The sequence below is a fragment of the Watersipora subatra genome, chromosome 1 (genome assembly GCF_963576615.1).
Source record: "Watersipora subatra chromosome 1, tzWatSuba1.1, whole genome shotgun sequence".
NCBI classification, from domain to species: Eukaryota; Metazoa; Bryozoa; class Gymnolaemata; order Cheilostomatida; family Watersiporidae; genus Watersipora; species Watersipora subatra.
Window position 1 is genome coordinate 2728594 of NC_088708.1, and position 17775 is coordinate 2746368.

The window sequence follows — 17775 nt, forward strand, 5'->3', positions numbered from 1 at the left end:
ATATGAATAACCCCATCAGTGAATTGGAAAATAATAGTTTTACTTTCCGAACAGATACATGCAGCTACAAGTACATGCAGCTACAGGTACACACAGCTACAGGTACACGCAGCTACAAGTACATGCAGCTACAGTTACACACAGCTACAGGTACACGCAGCTACAGGTACACCCAGCTACAGGTACACGCAGCTACAGGTACACGCAGCTACAAGTACACGCAGCTACAGTTACACACAGCTACAGGTACATGCAGCTACAGGTACATGCAGCATGACCCGATTGCACAAGTGTTTTATATGTGACGAAGGTTGCACACTTCGGTCAACTAGCTGTGATCAATGTGAGGCATGATACAGGTCATGAAGTCTAAGGATATAGCAGGAGTACATGACAGCCATGCACACGATAGGCTACTGTTAGGACAAAATATAAAATCATATTACTGTAACTACCGCTACCAGTATAACAATATATTTGCAACCATTCTAGGAATATGCAACAAGAAGTACTCTTTGCTCTCCGTCTTTTCATATACTATATCAAGAAAAGCTTCAAATCACAAAACTAACTTCCTTATGGCGATAATGCAAGAGCTTGTTTTAGATCAGACAACTAGCCAATCCAGCGCCACCAGAAATCAACTAGCAGCTCCGCATATTCCAAACACATCATGTATATAGGAATATCGCTATAAACCATATTCTGCTAAATACAAACATTTAACCCACCTCTTTCATAGCTCCTTCAGCCACCAGACCCTTGTACATGTCTCTCTGCTTTATTACAGACTGTACAAGTTCCTCCTGCTTCAGCCTCGATTGCTTCAAGTGTTCTACTTCCTGTCTGTAGTTAGCCAGTTCATGCTCGTGCTTGGCGGACTGTTGACTGCTCTCCTCATCCCTCTCAGATTTGTCATGGGCCTCGGAAACTTCTCTCAACGCTGCGCGTAGTTGCTGGTTCTGTTTTTGCAGCTCTTGGATGTCCCTAGAAGATGAAATTATCATACATATAGTACTGCAAATCCTCGTGTATAAGCCACTACTGTGTATGAACCCCACCCCAAACATTGAAGGATGCTTTTTGAGCTACAGGTATACATAGTGTATAAGCCGTACCCTCCATTTTTCCATTCATTTAACACACTTAATTTAACCTAGCCAAGTGAGTCATTCGCCAAGTTTACTGTCTTTATCTGCCGAGGCAAGCAGGTATGTATATATTTACATTAGATGATCCTATAACATATACCTCCTATAACATGAATTCCACAAAACGTAAAAAATTTATGTAAAGTTTTTGCTTCGTACTTGAGAATTGTGCTTCGAATTCATGCTACAAATTTAAGAACTTGCTCCGTTTTTGTCAAATCGGTGCATGTTCTCAAATTCGAATTGAATAATGATAATCTTGTAGTTATCTTGCCGCACTTGTGAGACAAAACGATGTATGTATAGCGTTATCTCTGTTACATTTACAAGTTCCATGAGATGCTAGTTCATCGTGATAGATCGTCAGACGTGTCGACAAAACATAAAGACAAAGTAGCTGCACAATTGTTCAGAAATATTTGATCGATTGGTGCAGGCGTTACAGGGCCTACCAATCTGAATGTTATGAGTATCGTGGAAAAATATCTTTTATCCTAACCTTGACCTTCTAGATACAAATAGACGATGGACAGGCACATACCGCTCTTATTATAGGAAAAATATATTTTGGATCTACTTTGTTGTAAACGCATAAATATTTGTAATTTGTTTTCATTGGCAGAATAGACTTCGTTGCTTAGAAAACAATAAACAAATCGTTGTGAATGACGTCCAAAATGTACTTATTGCAAAAATACCGCAATCATGAATAAAAAAAGACATAAAAATAAATAGTAAAAAGTTGTCGATGCAAACCAATAATGCTGCAGTTACAGAACAGCAACAAACTGAAAAGTTAAGCTTTTTTCTTTTTTGCATAGCCAAAAGAGTGAGTTTGAAAAGATCTTGGAATGGATTAGGGAATTTACGTTATACAAACAGTAAAATACATGTAAATTGCCTAATCCGTTCCAACAGCAATTCCGTAATCTATACATGTATATATCTATGTATAAATTAAACCTCCAAATTTGTTTGTCATCATATGTCATTATATGTCATCATATGTCATCATATGTCAGTTGAGAATTAAAATCTGTCATCATTAAAATCTAGCAATGAAATGCACTTCGTAATGGATTTGAACTCAAAGACTACATATTTTTAATATATACAGTACAGTACGTACATAAAATTTGATGAATCTTACCAGTGGATGTTTGCATTAGATAATTACTATGAATTTCTATACCACTCTATGCGATATTTTCGCCTTACAATGCCAACACCGAAAGAAAATTAAAATCATATAATTGTATACAAAATAATTTTTCGCTGTAATTGTAGCAAAACAGACTTTATTTAGCTATTACTTGTTAACTATTTCACATTGACATTTAAACACCTTCGCACTTGTTTTATTTTTTCTCTTAATTTATTTTTTTAAACACTTTTTTTCGTGATATAAAATTTAACAGTTACAGTAGTTTGAAAACCTTTACAGTCGTTTTATTTTATTCTCCTAATTTATTTGAACTGCACCAAACACTTTCCTCATGATATAAAGTTAGAAAGTTAGAATGGTAACTGTTGTTATATGTTAAACAAAAATAGATTTTTTGTGTAAAAACTTTTGTTATCATCCGGGCATTCACTAGTATGTATATCTACCTATATACATATCTCAATTTTTGTCGGTCTGCGCGTCTGCCTAGTCATGGCGATAAAGTTTTAGGAATTAAAAATTCGTTGCATACTGAATTTGAACTCAGAACTTATAGTTTCGCAGACAGGCATTTATCTATACTACGCTGTCCAACTAGTTATACTATGGAATAAATTGGCCACATCCTTATGGCACATGTCAATCTTTCATGGCTTCACACTCAACACTGCAGCTAGCCTTATGCGTGAAGCCACACCAGAGAAAAAATGCTTAAACTCACATGGCCTAGACTGCTGCAATCCTAATGCAATTAATGTAGAGCTATAGTAGGCATAGCAGCCAGTACGGTAATAATCACACAGAAACAAACACAACACACGGAAATAAACCAAACACCTTCATTTAAACGTGAAAATGGTAAATATCGTACATGTTGATAAAAAATAAATTTTCTGTGCAAAAAATTTTATTATTACGCGTGGAACTCTGGACATTCACCTAGTATAAGTATATACTAGTGCTGGCATGGGTAGTAATACTCGTTGAACTCGCGGGTTTATCTTCTCTCGAGTATCGGGTAATAGAGATTTCGGGTATTCCGGTCCTTCGGGTTTTGACTTTCAAGTTCGGGTTTTGGTACACGGATCCGTCGGGTAATGTTAACAAAAACTCGGTCTATTGCACCTTGCACTCTTAGTCTGGGACCACAGGGCATTTCTGTGTCATTTTTGCTAAAGAGGCATGACAATGGGGTTTAACAAGTCTTTAATTTAATAGATAGAATAAAACATATCATACCTTATTTACTATACCTACTAAAAATATTGTAGTCAAGCAGTGATTACTTGTCATTAAAAGGTGAGAAGAAATACTTACATAAAATTTTATTTGCGCAATTAGCCAAATCGGCTTTGTAAACAAATCTATGCCGTTTTTAATACGGTGCGTGTTCGCTATCACCGATAACACATAGGTCCTTAGTCTGTTTCCGCTATCGCCTTGTTAGAAACAGCCATCAGCGTTGGTAGTAGCAGTGAAAATTTAATAACTCTGTTTAAATTGATTACCACAGCTAGCTATTATGGATTACATAATTCATTATAACCAAGTCTTACTAAGCCAACAAGCCTTACTAACGGAAAAAGCCGATAATGTAAAGTTTTTTATGAGATTTGGAGCACCATCTACAAAAAGTCAGAGAGGTCCATAGAACATGCTTAAGTATTAAGCTACCATAGACCCTATCTTCTGCCACCTGTTGACATGAAAATGCCCTGTAGCCCCAGACTATCTTGACTGTTTAACAATCCACCTGTTAACGCTGCGAGTACGCATGTCAGTTGATAAAAACTGTGAACAATGATAAATAAATTGAAAAGAAATATAATTGCTTTGTAAATTTGAAGATATATCTGTTTAGAAAATTTAAACATAAAATCTAAATCAAAAAACCCGATACCCGAAAAACCCGTAGGCAAAGAAATACCCGAGCCTAGCACTACTAGCTACCCGATACTCGAAAAACCCGAACAGAAGGGGACGGGTCTAAAGCCGTTGACCAAGTACTCGTGCCCAGCACTAGTATATACCGCCTGCAAACGTCGTTTGAAAGCCTACAGAGGTGGGCATATTCTTGAACATAAACCTTTCTAAACTGGCTAAACCTTATATAACTTTTATTACCATACCTGCAAGTAAAGACTATAAGAAACCAACTAGAGCAAGAAGTGATCTTGGTTTGTGTTGAGACACCAACAACCAAGCTAAAATGAACTATGAATATATGACTAGAGTGAAATCCTTCATAACATATTTTTGGGCGTGAGAAGCTGCTGTCAATATTTGATACGCATAGCAGGTACTTATCTTATTATTACCTAAAAGAGACAAGTTGAGTAGAAATAACATCAGCTGAATTATTGTACTGATCGGTGGAGGTCACCTGTGTAGAACTGTCACTGTCAATAACTGTCCCACCTTTGGCTATGTGTAGTTCTTTTATAAGTATTTGTATCTACAAAAGCAACTAGCAATTGTATACAATAGCAATATGCTGGTAGAAAACCTGCTGCGGCTGTCAGTGATATGGCAGCCAAAACATCGCTCCAAATATATACAATCGAAGTAAAACATGACTTTTATTTTAATATATTTTAATAGTAATCAGCTAAAATCTTACAAAGCTAGGTTAGACTCTCACACGCAAGCTTGAAGACATCTGAGAAAACAAGACCCGCTGTTTAAAGTGTATTAACAAGTCAGCAGCATCCAATTGGAGAATTAAAAGAATAGGCAACTCACTAACCTGCGTAGAGAGGTCTTCATTCTCAATGGCAAACTTGTGAGACTCCTTCTGGTGATAGATTAATTGTTTCTTAGCTTCGTTAGCTTTTTGGGCTTCTTCGTCAAGGCTCTACCAATAAGTTGACAAATATCATACTCTGCTCAATCCTGCATTCCTACATCATAAGACCTTTATAGCTGTGTGAGTGACAAACCGTAGAGAACATAACAAATGTCAAAGGAGATAACTAGAATTAACATTTAGTACATTTAAAAGCGTCTGATGAATGTTCTTAACCTGCAAGTTTAGCCTTAGTTGATCACTGAGTTTCTGCACCATACCGCTAGAGGCCTCGTGAGCTGCACGCAACTGGACAACTTGTGGTTTCATCACATCTATTTCCTGTTACAGGCATTAAATATATATTAAAATTAGTAGGCACGTATTCAAGGAGGCATGAAAAAAAGATTTAGAGAATTATACAAAACAAATAACCACAATAAGTAATAGTCGGTCATGGTGACATTGGACAGCGACAGACTCTAGCAAGAGAGTACTGAAAAAGGGAAGTCTGTAGCTCGCCTTGACTAGAGTGTTGAAGGACTCGTTAAGCCTGTTACTCTCGGCTCTGGAGAGAGTGAGCTGCTCAGCAGTTTGGTGATACTTGTGGTAAAGCTGCGAGTAAGTAAGGCCAGACTTGATGAGCTTGGCTAGTTCAGCTGTCACATCTGGTGACTCGGAGCTCTCCTTCACAAGTTCATCCATCCTGCTCAGCTCGGACTCTATTTGGGTGATGTGCTCGTCTATATCAAGAGTCATCATAAGTGAATCAATTAAGAGATGGAAGAGAGCCAGTAGTTAGCCAGAAGTTACTCAAATGAGAAGAGACAGGAGAGACACTAGTCAGAGCTTAGTTAGACAAGTTCGCTAAGTTTTTTTTTACAAAATGTGTAAAACAAAAAGTTATAGGAATATAGGACAGAAAGTTATATCCTAACCATTGACTTTGAAAACTTCAAATCGAAACCGACTATCTTCTTAAGCATATATTTTATTTTAAAATTTAAATATTACATACACAGCATTTGGTATTTGTAGAAGAATTTATAAACCAAACTTCAAAATCTATGTGCTAATTTTTTGTGTAACCGAGAGAAACTTTACCTTTGCTAGTAATAAGGTTTCTGATCTCATCAATTTCTGACTGCTTCTCGGCGAGTGATGCTTCGTGTTCTATACAATAATAATAATACAATACCATAATAATACAATATCATAATAAAATAAGAAAACAGAGAATATACTGACGAGCACTTAGACTCCAGAGGCTTTGCTGTCAACTAATAATGAATAGATTAAATGAGAGTACAGCACTGCCCTACCTGAGAGTACAGCACTGCGCTACCTGAGAGTACAGCACTGCGCTACCTGAGAGTACAGCACTGCCCTACCTGAGAGTACAGCACTGCCCTACCTGAGAGTACAGCACTGCGCTACCTGAGAGTACAGCACTGCCCTACCTGAGAGTACAGCACTGCGCTACCTGAGAGTACAGCACTGCCCTACCTGAGAGTACAGCACTGCGCTACCTGAGAGTACAGCACTGCCCTACCTGAGAGTACAGCACTGCGCTACCTGAGAGTACAGCACTGCCCTACCTGAGAGTACAGTACTGCGCTACCTGAGAGTACAGCACTGCGCTACCTGAGAGTACAGCACTGCACTACCTGAGAGTACAGCACTGCCCTACCTGAGAGTACAGCACTGCGCTACCTGAGAGTACAGCACTGCCCTACCTGAGAGTACAGCACTGCGCTACCTGAGAGTGCTGCTACCTGAGAGTGCTACACACTTACCGGCAGTGAGCTGCTGGTAACATTCCTTGTACTCAGAGGCTGTCTTGTGGATGTCCTCGAGCTCACTTGAAGCCTTATGCTCTGCTTCCTGAGGTGAACCGAGAGATGACATAAAATCACTCCAGACAATGTGTATCTGTATATCTGTCTGGCTAGTAGATTTTTATTTGCAATTATTCGCAGTTAAAAATTAAAATGGGTAAACTTTAAAGCATGTTGTGTCTCCAAAATCCACTCTCCCATTTTCAAATTAGTGTTCATAGAACTCAACTAGTTCCTGGAATAATTGATGCCATCGAAGACTGCATCTGGTGCTTGAATAGGGATGAAATATGAATGAAGAATACATTTTAGGAAATTGGGGTGTCTTTCAAATAAGGAATCAACTGAAAATTAGTTATTGAACCGATATCCTACCTTGTACATATTGGTGAGCTTTTTCTGTGAAAATAACTCCTGTCTGTGGGCTTCCTCAGCAGCTATGAAATTGTCTCGACACTGTATGCACACAACAGGATGAGGATTACCAACATAGCGCTTACACGCTACCCTGAATATTGTCAGTTTGTGTAAGTCAGAGAGACTTAACTCAAAATCACTCAATGGTTGTGGTTCAGGTCTATCAAACCAATTGCATGGTAGCACAAATTACAATACATTGCAAAACAGTCAGTAAAGTAAGGCAGTGCAAAGTAGTACCTTTACATACTGACAGCACTATTGCATTTGTTGTAGCGCATCGGAAGGTACACACAGTTTTGAAACATTCTTTTTACTGATAAGTAAATAGTCAATACAAACATTATTCAACAGATATAAATGTATAATCGGTGTATCGACCTTATGCTTTTTCACCGGCATATCGCACGATGGAATAGAGATGGTTGATGCCAAGATACCTAGTATTTGTCAACAGAACATATTTACCTGCCAAATTGTCTCTAGTATCGCTAGAAGTGTGATTAAATCATGTCTATTATATTAGGTCTATAAAGGCTTGAGGAAAGAAAACCCTTTAGAGTTCAGAGTTTTGAACATCAGTAAACAAGAGAGAACAATTGGGCCATGAAAGTAGACCAGGGAAAAATAAAACAAGGAGATTGGACAGACCTCTCTGTGCCTGGCCTGTTCCTGCCTTAGTCGTTCTGTTAGACTTTCAGACTGTTGTTTGTAAGTCTCCATTAGCTCGCGAGTATTAGAGAGATCATGCTTTATGGTCTCTACGCTGTGTTGATGGTTAGACACCTCCGCATTCTACAATATGGCCGAGTAAGACTGACTCGACCCCGCCGACTGAGACAACCTCACAGAGACAGCTCAAGGGATGGTCAAACGCAGTATGACCAAATATGGCTAAAGCTCACCTTGTCCATTTGAAGACGACTAATCTGTCTCATATAGGCTAGTTTTTCCGAGTCCATTCTGTAGTGCTCCTCCATGAGCTGTGTACATTCCGACTCTTTCCTTGTCAGCTGCGACTGTAATACGAGCATAAAAGTTAGCAAAGTGGATAAAGTGGATATGAGCTAAGAAAAGAACCATGATTGGTGTTAGGTGGAAATGTCAAAAGTGGTACAATTGACAATGATAACTACCCAAAAGCACCGAGTTGTTCAGGAACCACAAATGAATTATAGAACACGCGCAATAACGCATACAAAAGACACTGAGCACCTTTGAACATGGGGCAGTGTGTTCTTTAAAGGTCCTTCACGTAAACTAAACAAGCCTAACCTAATACAATGTTTTGATACTTTGCGATTATTAGAAAAAGCCGCCTTGAATCAGCTGACACAAACACTTATTAGCATTAAAATCTGTTAACTTTGTTTATTAGTGAACGGTGGGGTACAAATGAGAATATTAGTGATATTTCAAAATTCTAACTTTGGCAATGCAATAATAGACAAAAACACTTGACAGAATTCACATAATAAACTCAACATTGTCGGGGACGGCGCAATGGACTGTCCACGTAGTTGGGGACAGCGCAACAAACTGTCCAGATTGCTAGATATTGATAACCTGGAGTAGCAATTGATTCCGAGATGTGAACCATCCTTTACAGAACAGACAACATGCAAGGAAAGGTGTGAGTAGGATGAGTAATAATAGGTAAACCTGAAACAGCGCCTTGGACGACTCAGCATCTGTCTGCTTGATACGAGCATCACCTAGCTCAGCATTCAGCTGATCACATCTGCTCTTCATCAAAGCAAGCTCATCTGTAAAAGTTCAAACTAATTCAGAGACAGGAATGTCATAAGTATGACAAGGTGTAGCGAAACAAACAAGTATCTTTGCACCAATAAAGTCAGCAGAAAAACTAGCTCACTGAGAGCAGACAAAATGAAACTTGACGACACAAACCAGAACTGTTCTGTGCAAAAAGAAATCTATGAGAGTGTCATCCTAGGAGCTGTTATGGCCTATATTGACCTGCTATTGAATGGCTATCAGTATAGAAAACAAATGACAAATATGGCAAGACTACTGCAGCTGCTTTGTTGTTGAGTCATATTGGCTAACAGCTCAGCCAGCGGCTCACTAAAATCATTATTTTATAGCAGCTATAGATGTTTTTAAATCATATTACATAACATCACTACACAAATTCAACATTGAGAGAAGACGAAGACGGTCTACGTATATATGTATTGTGATAATCTAGCAAGTGAGTCTACGTATATACGTATTGTGATAATCTAGCAAGTGAGTCTACGTATATATGTATTGTGATCTAGCAAGTGAGTCTACGTATATATGTATTGTGATCTAGCAAGTGAGTTATAATGTGCATCGTTCAATGAATAAACAATCTATATACGGATATGACATATATATAAATTATATAATTGTATATATAAATTTGTATAACTAAGTCACTAGCTCATTTCACGATCATCACTTTTGATTGATATATAACTATAAGTGTTTCCTTAGCAACACGTAGCAACCCTTAATTTTAGCCCTTCTGATACATCAATGGACACCTCGATTTAAATTGTCACAATTTGTGTTTTAGCGCTTTGGTTTCTATAAATGTGTACAAATACTTTATAAAACGTGTCTAAACAACAAATGTTCAAAAATAAAGTACAATTCCTTACACGTAGTATGAAGAGCAACAATAATTATAAATGTTAATATTTTTAAGGCATATAAACACGAGCTGAGGAGTTCACTGATTCGTCGGTATTATGGAACATGAACAATCAAGGAAGGATTACTCCATAGGAGACATATGGTCATCAGATTTCCTCAGACCTTTGTCCTGAAACCTAAATCTGTAAATTTATTGTTGGTGAGACAAAGGTGCATAATACGGAGTCAATCCTACTTACCTCTACACTCAGACACCTCTTTTTCCCTCTTCTCAAGAAGTGATGTTAACGTTTCACGATTACTTTCAGTGTCACCCAGTTTCAATTCTATGTTAGTCTGCAACATAGAGCACTTTAAAATAACTCCTCAGCTTTGCTACAAGCTATTAAGCCACCTGAATCAACAGCATAGTAACTCAACATACTGTATAACAACACAAACAAAGTGATTATCTTCCACACTACCTTGGTTGCTTGCAGCTCGGCAACAGCAGATCGTAGCGCAGCATTTTCATTGGCTGCAACAGTAAAGATAATGTTCTAGCGATAACAAAATAGCATTGCCATTGAAATACAAAGATACAGAGAGCTGGAAAACTAGATGAATAAGAGTTCCTTTGGAGAGCTGAGCGGATTTGCAACCTAACAAAAGTGAGACTAAATGAGTCTTGATTGAGTTCACTATAAACTAGAATTATTTGCTAATGTTCATTTATCCGCCATTATCCATGTAACATGTAATATCCATGTAACATGTAATATCCGTGTAACATGTAATATCCATGTAACATGTAATATCCGTGTAACATGTAATATCCATGTAACATGTAATATCCATGTAACATGTAATATCCATGCAACATGTAATATCCATGTAACATGTAATATCCATGTAACATGTAATATCCATGTAACATGTAATATCCATGTAACATGTAATATCCATGCAACATGTAATATCCATGTAACATGTAATATCCATGTAACATGTAATATCCATGTAACATGTTATATCCATGTAACATGTTATATCCATGTAACAAATACTAATATAATGCCATGTGCAAGGTAACTTACAGAGTGATTCTTTGGTTGACTCCAAAATTTGTACTTGTTTCTGTGAAGTTTGCAGCTCCAGAGATGTTTCCTCTATAATAATGTTGTAAATGGCTGTTTATTTACAAGTTGTAATTGTTTGGAGATTATTGCGTACACCATGCTATCAATCACAAAAACCACAAAAGGGCAGTGATGCAGCAAAATAAATATTTATAAGAACTATTCCAATCTGAATGCAAACATATTCTATTGCACTATGGCAGTACGGCGGTATCCCATTGCAAGTAGTTTTGAAATGTGACAGAAATACCTTGTTTTTCTAAACAGGACCTCATTAGGAATATTCATATTTTTGTAGAACTAAGATCTCGAGAATCTGTCGGGGAAATAAGTTAATAGAATAAATTTGCTTTATAAAACAGCACAATTAAAGTAATAAAATCTGCCAAGTGCCAACCGTGGACCTTTTCCTAGTGATGGAGCTTCATTTGGATTTCAACTCCAACCACTTGGCTTGGCCAAGTAGTTGGTCAAATTGCATTACAAAAATACAGCATACATATTTAAAATCATATTTCAAGATAAAAAAATTTATTAGATATCAGCAATTTTCAAGCACAAAATTCCAAAACTTCAACTCCAATTACTCCAAGCCAAGTGGTTGGAGCAAGTGGAGCTGAAGAAAAACTAAATTCTACGAAATTCAAAGTGTTCAGATCAGGGGTGTTATTTGTATGCATAGCTAAAATGAGCTTGAACCTTTCTGGAGTATCTAGCTTAGGACTATTTAAGACATTTCATAAGAAAAAAACAATGTTTTCACAGAATGACTTATGCAAGTTGATTCGATGGCTACAACATATTGTTTTTATCTGCTATCTCAAATAGGAAACTTGAAAAAGTTTGATGAGCCATAAAATCAGCAGCTAGATAGCTCCACCTTAGTGGTATTTCGGATCATTATTACGAATCGCTGGCCTCGTTTTAAAATGGTGCAGCCAACAATTCCAAAAAATTGGTTTATTAATAAATATGAGAATCAGATAGTACTTAGTGGGAGTACGTAGTGGGAGTACGTAGTGGGAGTACGTAGTGGGAGTACGTAGTGGGAGTACGTAGTGGGAGTACGTAGTGGGAGTACGTAGTGGGACTGGTGTCATAATATTTTCTAACAATAAAATATGGCTTTACATTTTTTCACTTTTCAACATAGTCCTCTTTTTTCTATACATTTGTTTCACGTTCCTGCAAAGTTCTCAACTCCTGTACAATAAAATTCTGGTGGCTGGGTTCTAAACCATTCACACGCAGCTTCAATGACAGCTGCATCAGTAGTGAAGTGCTTGCCTCTCATGTGGTTCTTTAATGGTCCGAAAAGATGAAAATCGCTTGATGCCAGGCCTGGACTATGAGGAGGATGTACTAACACCTTCCCTGCTCAGTTCCTTTATTTTGGTCATTGTATGGGCAGCAGTGTATCGACAAGCATTGTCCTGGTAAAATACGACACCTCTACCCTAAAGGCTTCTTCTCTTGTTCCTTATGACTGACTTCACCACAGCCAGGAGCTCACAGTAGTTTTGAGGGTTGACAGTGTTATGTTGGCTCTTAAAAAATTATATGACTCTTTCCATCCCGGAATACTGTGAGCATCACTTTCCGTATCGTTCTCTGAGACTAAATTTTCTCTAACTTTTTCTTTACAAGAAAAACCGTATCCTTCCACTTCATTGATTGTCTTTTTGATTCCAGTTCGTAACGATACACCGAGGTTTTATCTGTGGTTGCAATTCTAGATAGGGAAGCATTCCCTTCCAGTTTGAGTTTTCTCATGCACTCTCTGACAGCCATAACACGCGGCACTTTGTGATCATCAGTCAGCATAGTGTACAACCAGCGTAGGCTGCCTTCGTTGAAGGCTAGCTTCTCATGGATAATATTGTGTGCAGTTTGCAATGGGACTTTTTGGTACAGATGTTCTGGCGCAGGTTACAAGTTCAGAACTTATCCATCTCCCACTGTGAATTGTGGTCGACAAACATTAATTAAAAATTAAAAAGAAAATTGGTACCTAATGGCTACATTTACGTACTTGACAAATGTACTTCACGATATCCTCTAATCATATTTTGGCGATGTGAACATAAAAAAACAAAAAAATGTGGCTTATGAGGCATTACTGGCTAGACACTCCCCGCAACACAAACTTAAAAAATATTTACTTGCCGAGAATAGTGTCTGATTACGGTGAAAAACAACCTTTAGAATACCCTCAAGGTTTAGCACATAACTTAAGTTAAATTAAGAGATAAATTGCTAAATTTCAGTTAATCTTTTTGATGCATTTTGAAAAAAGGTATGTGCGAAGTTTTATGAATAAAATGTTTCTGCATTTTCTTGTTATTATCATCATGTTATCTATTTACTGTATATAAGCATAAATGATTTTTTTGGTGTAAAAATGGCAGTACTAAGAAGTGCGAAAAAGTTCTGCTCTATAAAGTCTGTGCCAGAAGGTCCTAGACTGTGTGCAGTTCCATGTCTACAGCCTCAGCAGCATCATCTATAGTGAGTCTTCTACCAGAATTAATCAGCTTTTCTACTTCAGATAAACACGCACTGGTCTACAACTATTTGGGCCATCAGTAAGGTTTCTTCCCAATCTTGAATTCATCAACCCTCCTATAGCAGCTGCTTTATGACATACTGCTTTCCATTTTTTTATTCTACTGTGCATGGCGCTTGCTATTATACCTATTGTCGAAAAATCTTATAACAGCTCTTTGCTCTATGAGTGAGCAGGTGCTCAGTCAAAACAAAATTCTCACTACCCATTGACTGACCTTCGTAATTAAAAATTTACTCAGTCTTTTTTCTAAAAAACGACATTACCATTGGAAAGGCCAAGGGTTAATTAGCTATCAACCGTTGAGACAAGTTTTTCAAGTTTCACGATATAAAAGTGGCAGATTTCGAAACGTCAACCAGCTACATCTGCAATTGTTTCCATACACTACAACTCAGAACAAGAGGAGTGTAATAGATTGTTAATTACCGTATCAAATAGACAGCACATTCATATGTTACCATAAACAGATGAAACCTTCCACTCTCTTACAAACAGTGGCCAATTTCTTCACAAACAATATTGCCTTGGATAATTTTTTACCTTTTCGGGAAACTATTTTGTAAAATTTGTACTATAAGATGATTGCACAATGAATTACTCTAGAGTAGCCACTTTTTAACCAATTTCCATATAAGATTTATGACTTGAGCTTATGTCATACACAGAATTGTAGAAACTAGACTCATAGTATCAAGAGAATAGAGCTTGAAAAGTTGTTTGAATACACCTATAACAAAAATATGAGAAAATATCAAACATATTATGAAGCTTGCTTGTACGAAAAATGGAGTTATGGTGATAGAAAAAATTCATGAGCACCCATTAGACGCTGTAAATTGTGAAATGGAAGACCATATGCATGTATTCAAAAGCTGGTTGAAATTTCTGAAAGTAGGTCTACTGCATCTTTACCAATGATATTAAATGAAAAATGCAAGCATATGATATTAACCAATGTCAATTAACATAGCAAAATTTCACATACAATTGCATCATTGATCTTTCACACAACTTATGTGACACTTGAAACATTATGAATAATTATCTATGATAATATTCATAATATATTACATTCAATATGAATAATGATAAATCAGCACCACTTTACAAGTGTGTTTCAAATTGTTTGCTTTAATACATATTATATATTACAATTGTCGCATTTCTGTGTAATGATATTGAATCAATGAAGTAATGTAAGCTGCTTTGTTAAACATGATACAAACAGTTTTTCTCCACAACTTGTGAAAAATACATAACTCATAAATGGAAGCCCCAATGAGAGAAGATAAATACAAATAACGTTAAATAGAGATAAAAAAGTGAATAATGCTTCATCTGTCTAGCTGGGACGTTTAACAAAAGGATAAATAAAACATTTATTTATATTCCATGGATACAAGAAAACATCAGTGTGATTTCATGGTTAGCTCTCAAACCGAGTATCCATGTAGATAATATGTCCAATAACTTTTGAATTATTTGATGGACATTTGTGAGAGCTGTGGCTGATTGTGGTTCCACCTGGGATGGGTTGTGGTTCCAACCGAGGTTGGTTGTGGTTCCACCTGTGATGGCCAACTATCCTTGGTCATTATATAAAATTGTTAGTACATATTTCATTATTTACCTGGCCAACTATAAGCATTTTTCGCTTTATGGAGTTTATCTGTGCAGTTAGATTGACCAGAGCATATCTATAACAGTGTATTATACTCCTGTCATTCCTTTGTAAAAGTGCAGGAGTAAGGGGTGACATAATAAGCTGCTGCATCAATAGCTTTTCGAATTCAGACGTAAGGTTTTAATCCAATGTTGGAAGGTATTTAGCATGTGATATTTGTTATGAAAACCAAGTGTGTATTTGCATTTCCACTCCTCTTTAATTTTGACCTATGATCGATTAACTAAATCTGGTTTTAGATAAAAGGGAGTACCCTAGGACACTTAAGTATTCGCGGCACCTAACTTTCGCGTTTTCGCGGAGTCATCATCACGCGAAAAATTAATGCGCGAAACTAAACTATCATAACGAACTAGCGAAAATTCGAAATTAAATAGCTATGTTCTACACAGGCCTGTATTCACTGGTTGCAAGTTGGGGGGATAATGTTAGACGACTAGTTATGAACATCTGGGGTGTGGAGAAGGAGGGGGGGGGGTGCTGTAAGCTCCCAACAGGTTTCTCTTATGTAGGGCTTCAGCCGGGCCTCTCACGTGAAGTTTTAAAAAATTTTATTGGCAAGTATCAACATTTTTCTATTTTTTGAGATTTGCTTTGTTTTAGCTGATGTGACTGACAAAACGTTTTAAAATTAAAACAGGCAAAACTTGTATGCAGTTAAAAAGCTCAGAAAGAAGACATCTTTTTTTTTAAGCGTTTTAACAAAGATCATTTTTGCCGATTTTATTTCAAGTTCATTAAGTAGGATATGGGCAAGCAGATGTTTGCTAAAACTTGATATTTTGCAAACCTTTATAAAAGTCGTTAACAAGAATATTTTGCCGCTGATGAAGATAATAATGACGCCTAAGAACTACTAAAAGTTGATGTTTGTATCTATGGCTTCGAATAAAGTGAAATTCTACAGCGATAAAAACCTTTCTATAGCCGTTGGACTATGAAATTCCTAAAAAGTTGGGGCGTCTTAGCCGGCCAGCTGTCCAAGGGAATACGGCCCTGTAGTTCATTGATATCCACAACAAAATCGTGATATTAGAAATGCAGATAATTTTGTGTGTGATTGAGCTCATTGGGAAATTTCTAGTAAATTCGTTAATACACCGAATGAGCAGCATGGCAAAGCAAATTAAGATAACAAGTTTTTTTGGAAAAGCCAAGACAAACGAAGAAGATGATGATATCAGTTTAGTCACCGAATTTGTAACTGATGAGGATGAAAGTCTGGTAGGTGAAGTCATACAATTAAATAATACTTATTGTAGTGATGAATTTTACTGCCAACCAAAAACGATAACAACCCTCACCAGGTCCAACCATGTTATACAATTCTGGTTGTGATGTTGGTTGTTATCTATTTTCTTTTTTATGAGACATGTACTGTATTTGATTTTTGTTTAATTGGAAATATTGTGAACTCAAAACGTGCCATGGCCATCGCTTGCTATAAATACTTGAGATCTAATATTGGTACCATATCGGTCCCAACGGAAAGGACCGAGACGTCATTGATAGTCCAAGAAACAAATGGCAGCAAGCGATCACGTTGAATTATCGATTTCTGCCATACATTTATACCTGCAGGTTACAAATACAAACTAGTCGCAAATATAAAAACTTTTTTTACTAGAGGACCGGACCTGAGGAATTTAATTTGTTTGTTCCCCTGTATTTATTTTCACATCACTATATTTTCGCACTCATCAGAGCTGCGAAATTAAGTTGCAGCGAAATTTTACTCTGTGTGCTACTCACGAAACTAAATACTAGCGAAATATAAGTGTCCTAGGGTAGTATATAAATACAAGTTTTCATGTATTTAGGTTAACTATTTTCCATAATGAGCAGTGTTTGCAATGGAGTACAGCGGTTTCCATGTTGGTCATGGGTCATTTGTTTGTTACAACAGTGCATTCAGTCTACTCATTACGATTCATTTGTGTGTTACAACAGTGTATTCAGTCTACTCATTACGATTCATTTGTTTGTTACAACAGTGCATTCAGTCTAATCATTATGATTCATTTGTTTGTTACAACAGCGCACTCAGTGTACTCATTATGATTCATTGGTTTGTTACAACAGTGCATTCAGTCTACTCATTACGATTCATTTGTGTGTTACAACAGTGCATTCAGTCTACTCATTACGACTCAATTGTTTGTTACAACAGAGCATTCAGTCTACTCATTACGATTCATTTGTTTGTTACAACAGTGCATTCAGTCTACTCATTACGATTCATTTGTTTGTTACAACAGTGCATTAGGTCTAATCATTACGATTCATTTGTTTGTTACAACAGCGCACTCAGTGTACTCATTACGATTCATTTTTTTGTTACAACAGTGCACTCGGTCTACTCATTACGATTCATTTGTGTGTTACAACAGTGCATTCGGTCT

At 37.0% G+C, this 17775-nt stretch overlaps 1 protein-coding gene across 1 annotated transcript in view; it reads right to left on the reverse strand.

Moving 5' to 3' along the window:
* LOC137386112 (nucleoprotein TPR-like) overlaps window positions 1–17775 on the reverse strand; it is a 58184-nt gene that overhangs the window by 34318 nt on the left and 6091 nt on the right. Inside the window, exons 2-15 of the mRNA XM_068072812.1 lie at window positions 11079–11150; window positions 10467–10519; window positions 10242–10338; window positions 9019–9122; window positions 8262–8375; window positions 8008–8151; window positions 7315–7395; window positions 6898–6985; window positions 6206–6274; window positions 5624–5844; window positions 5339–5443; window positions 5063–5170; window positions 4635–4771; window positions 732–987 (exon numbers count right to left, since the gene is read on the reverse strand). Coding sequence (XP_067928913.1) covers window positions 732–987; window positions 4635–4771; window positions 5063–5170; window positions 5339–5443; window positions 5624–5844; window positions 6206–6274; window positions 6898–6985; window positions 7315–7395; window positions 8008–8151; window positions 8262–8375; window positions 9019–9122; window positions 10242–10338; window positions 10467–10519; window positions 11079–11150 — 1649 coding nt within the window. The remainder of the gene's footprint in view (window positions 1–731; window positions 988–4634; window positions 4772–5062; window positions 5171–5338; window positions 5444–5623; window positions 5845–6205; window positions 6275–6897; window positions 6986–7314; window positions 7396–8007; window positions 8152–8261; window positions 8376–9018; window positions 9123–10241; window positions 10339–10466; window positions 10520–11078; window positions 11151–17775) is intronic.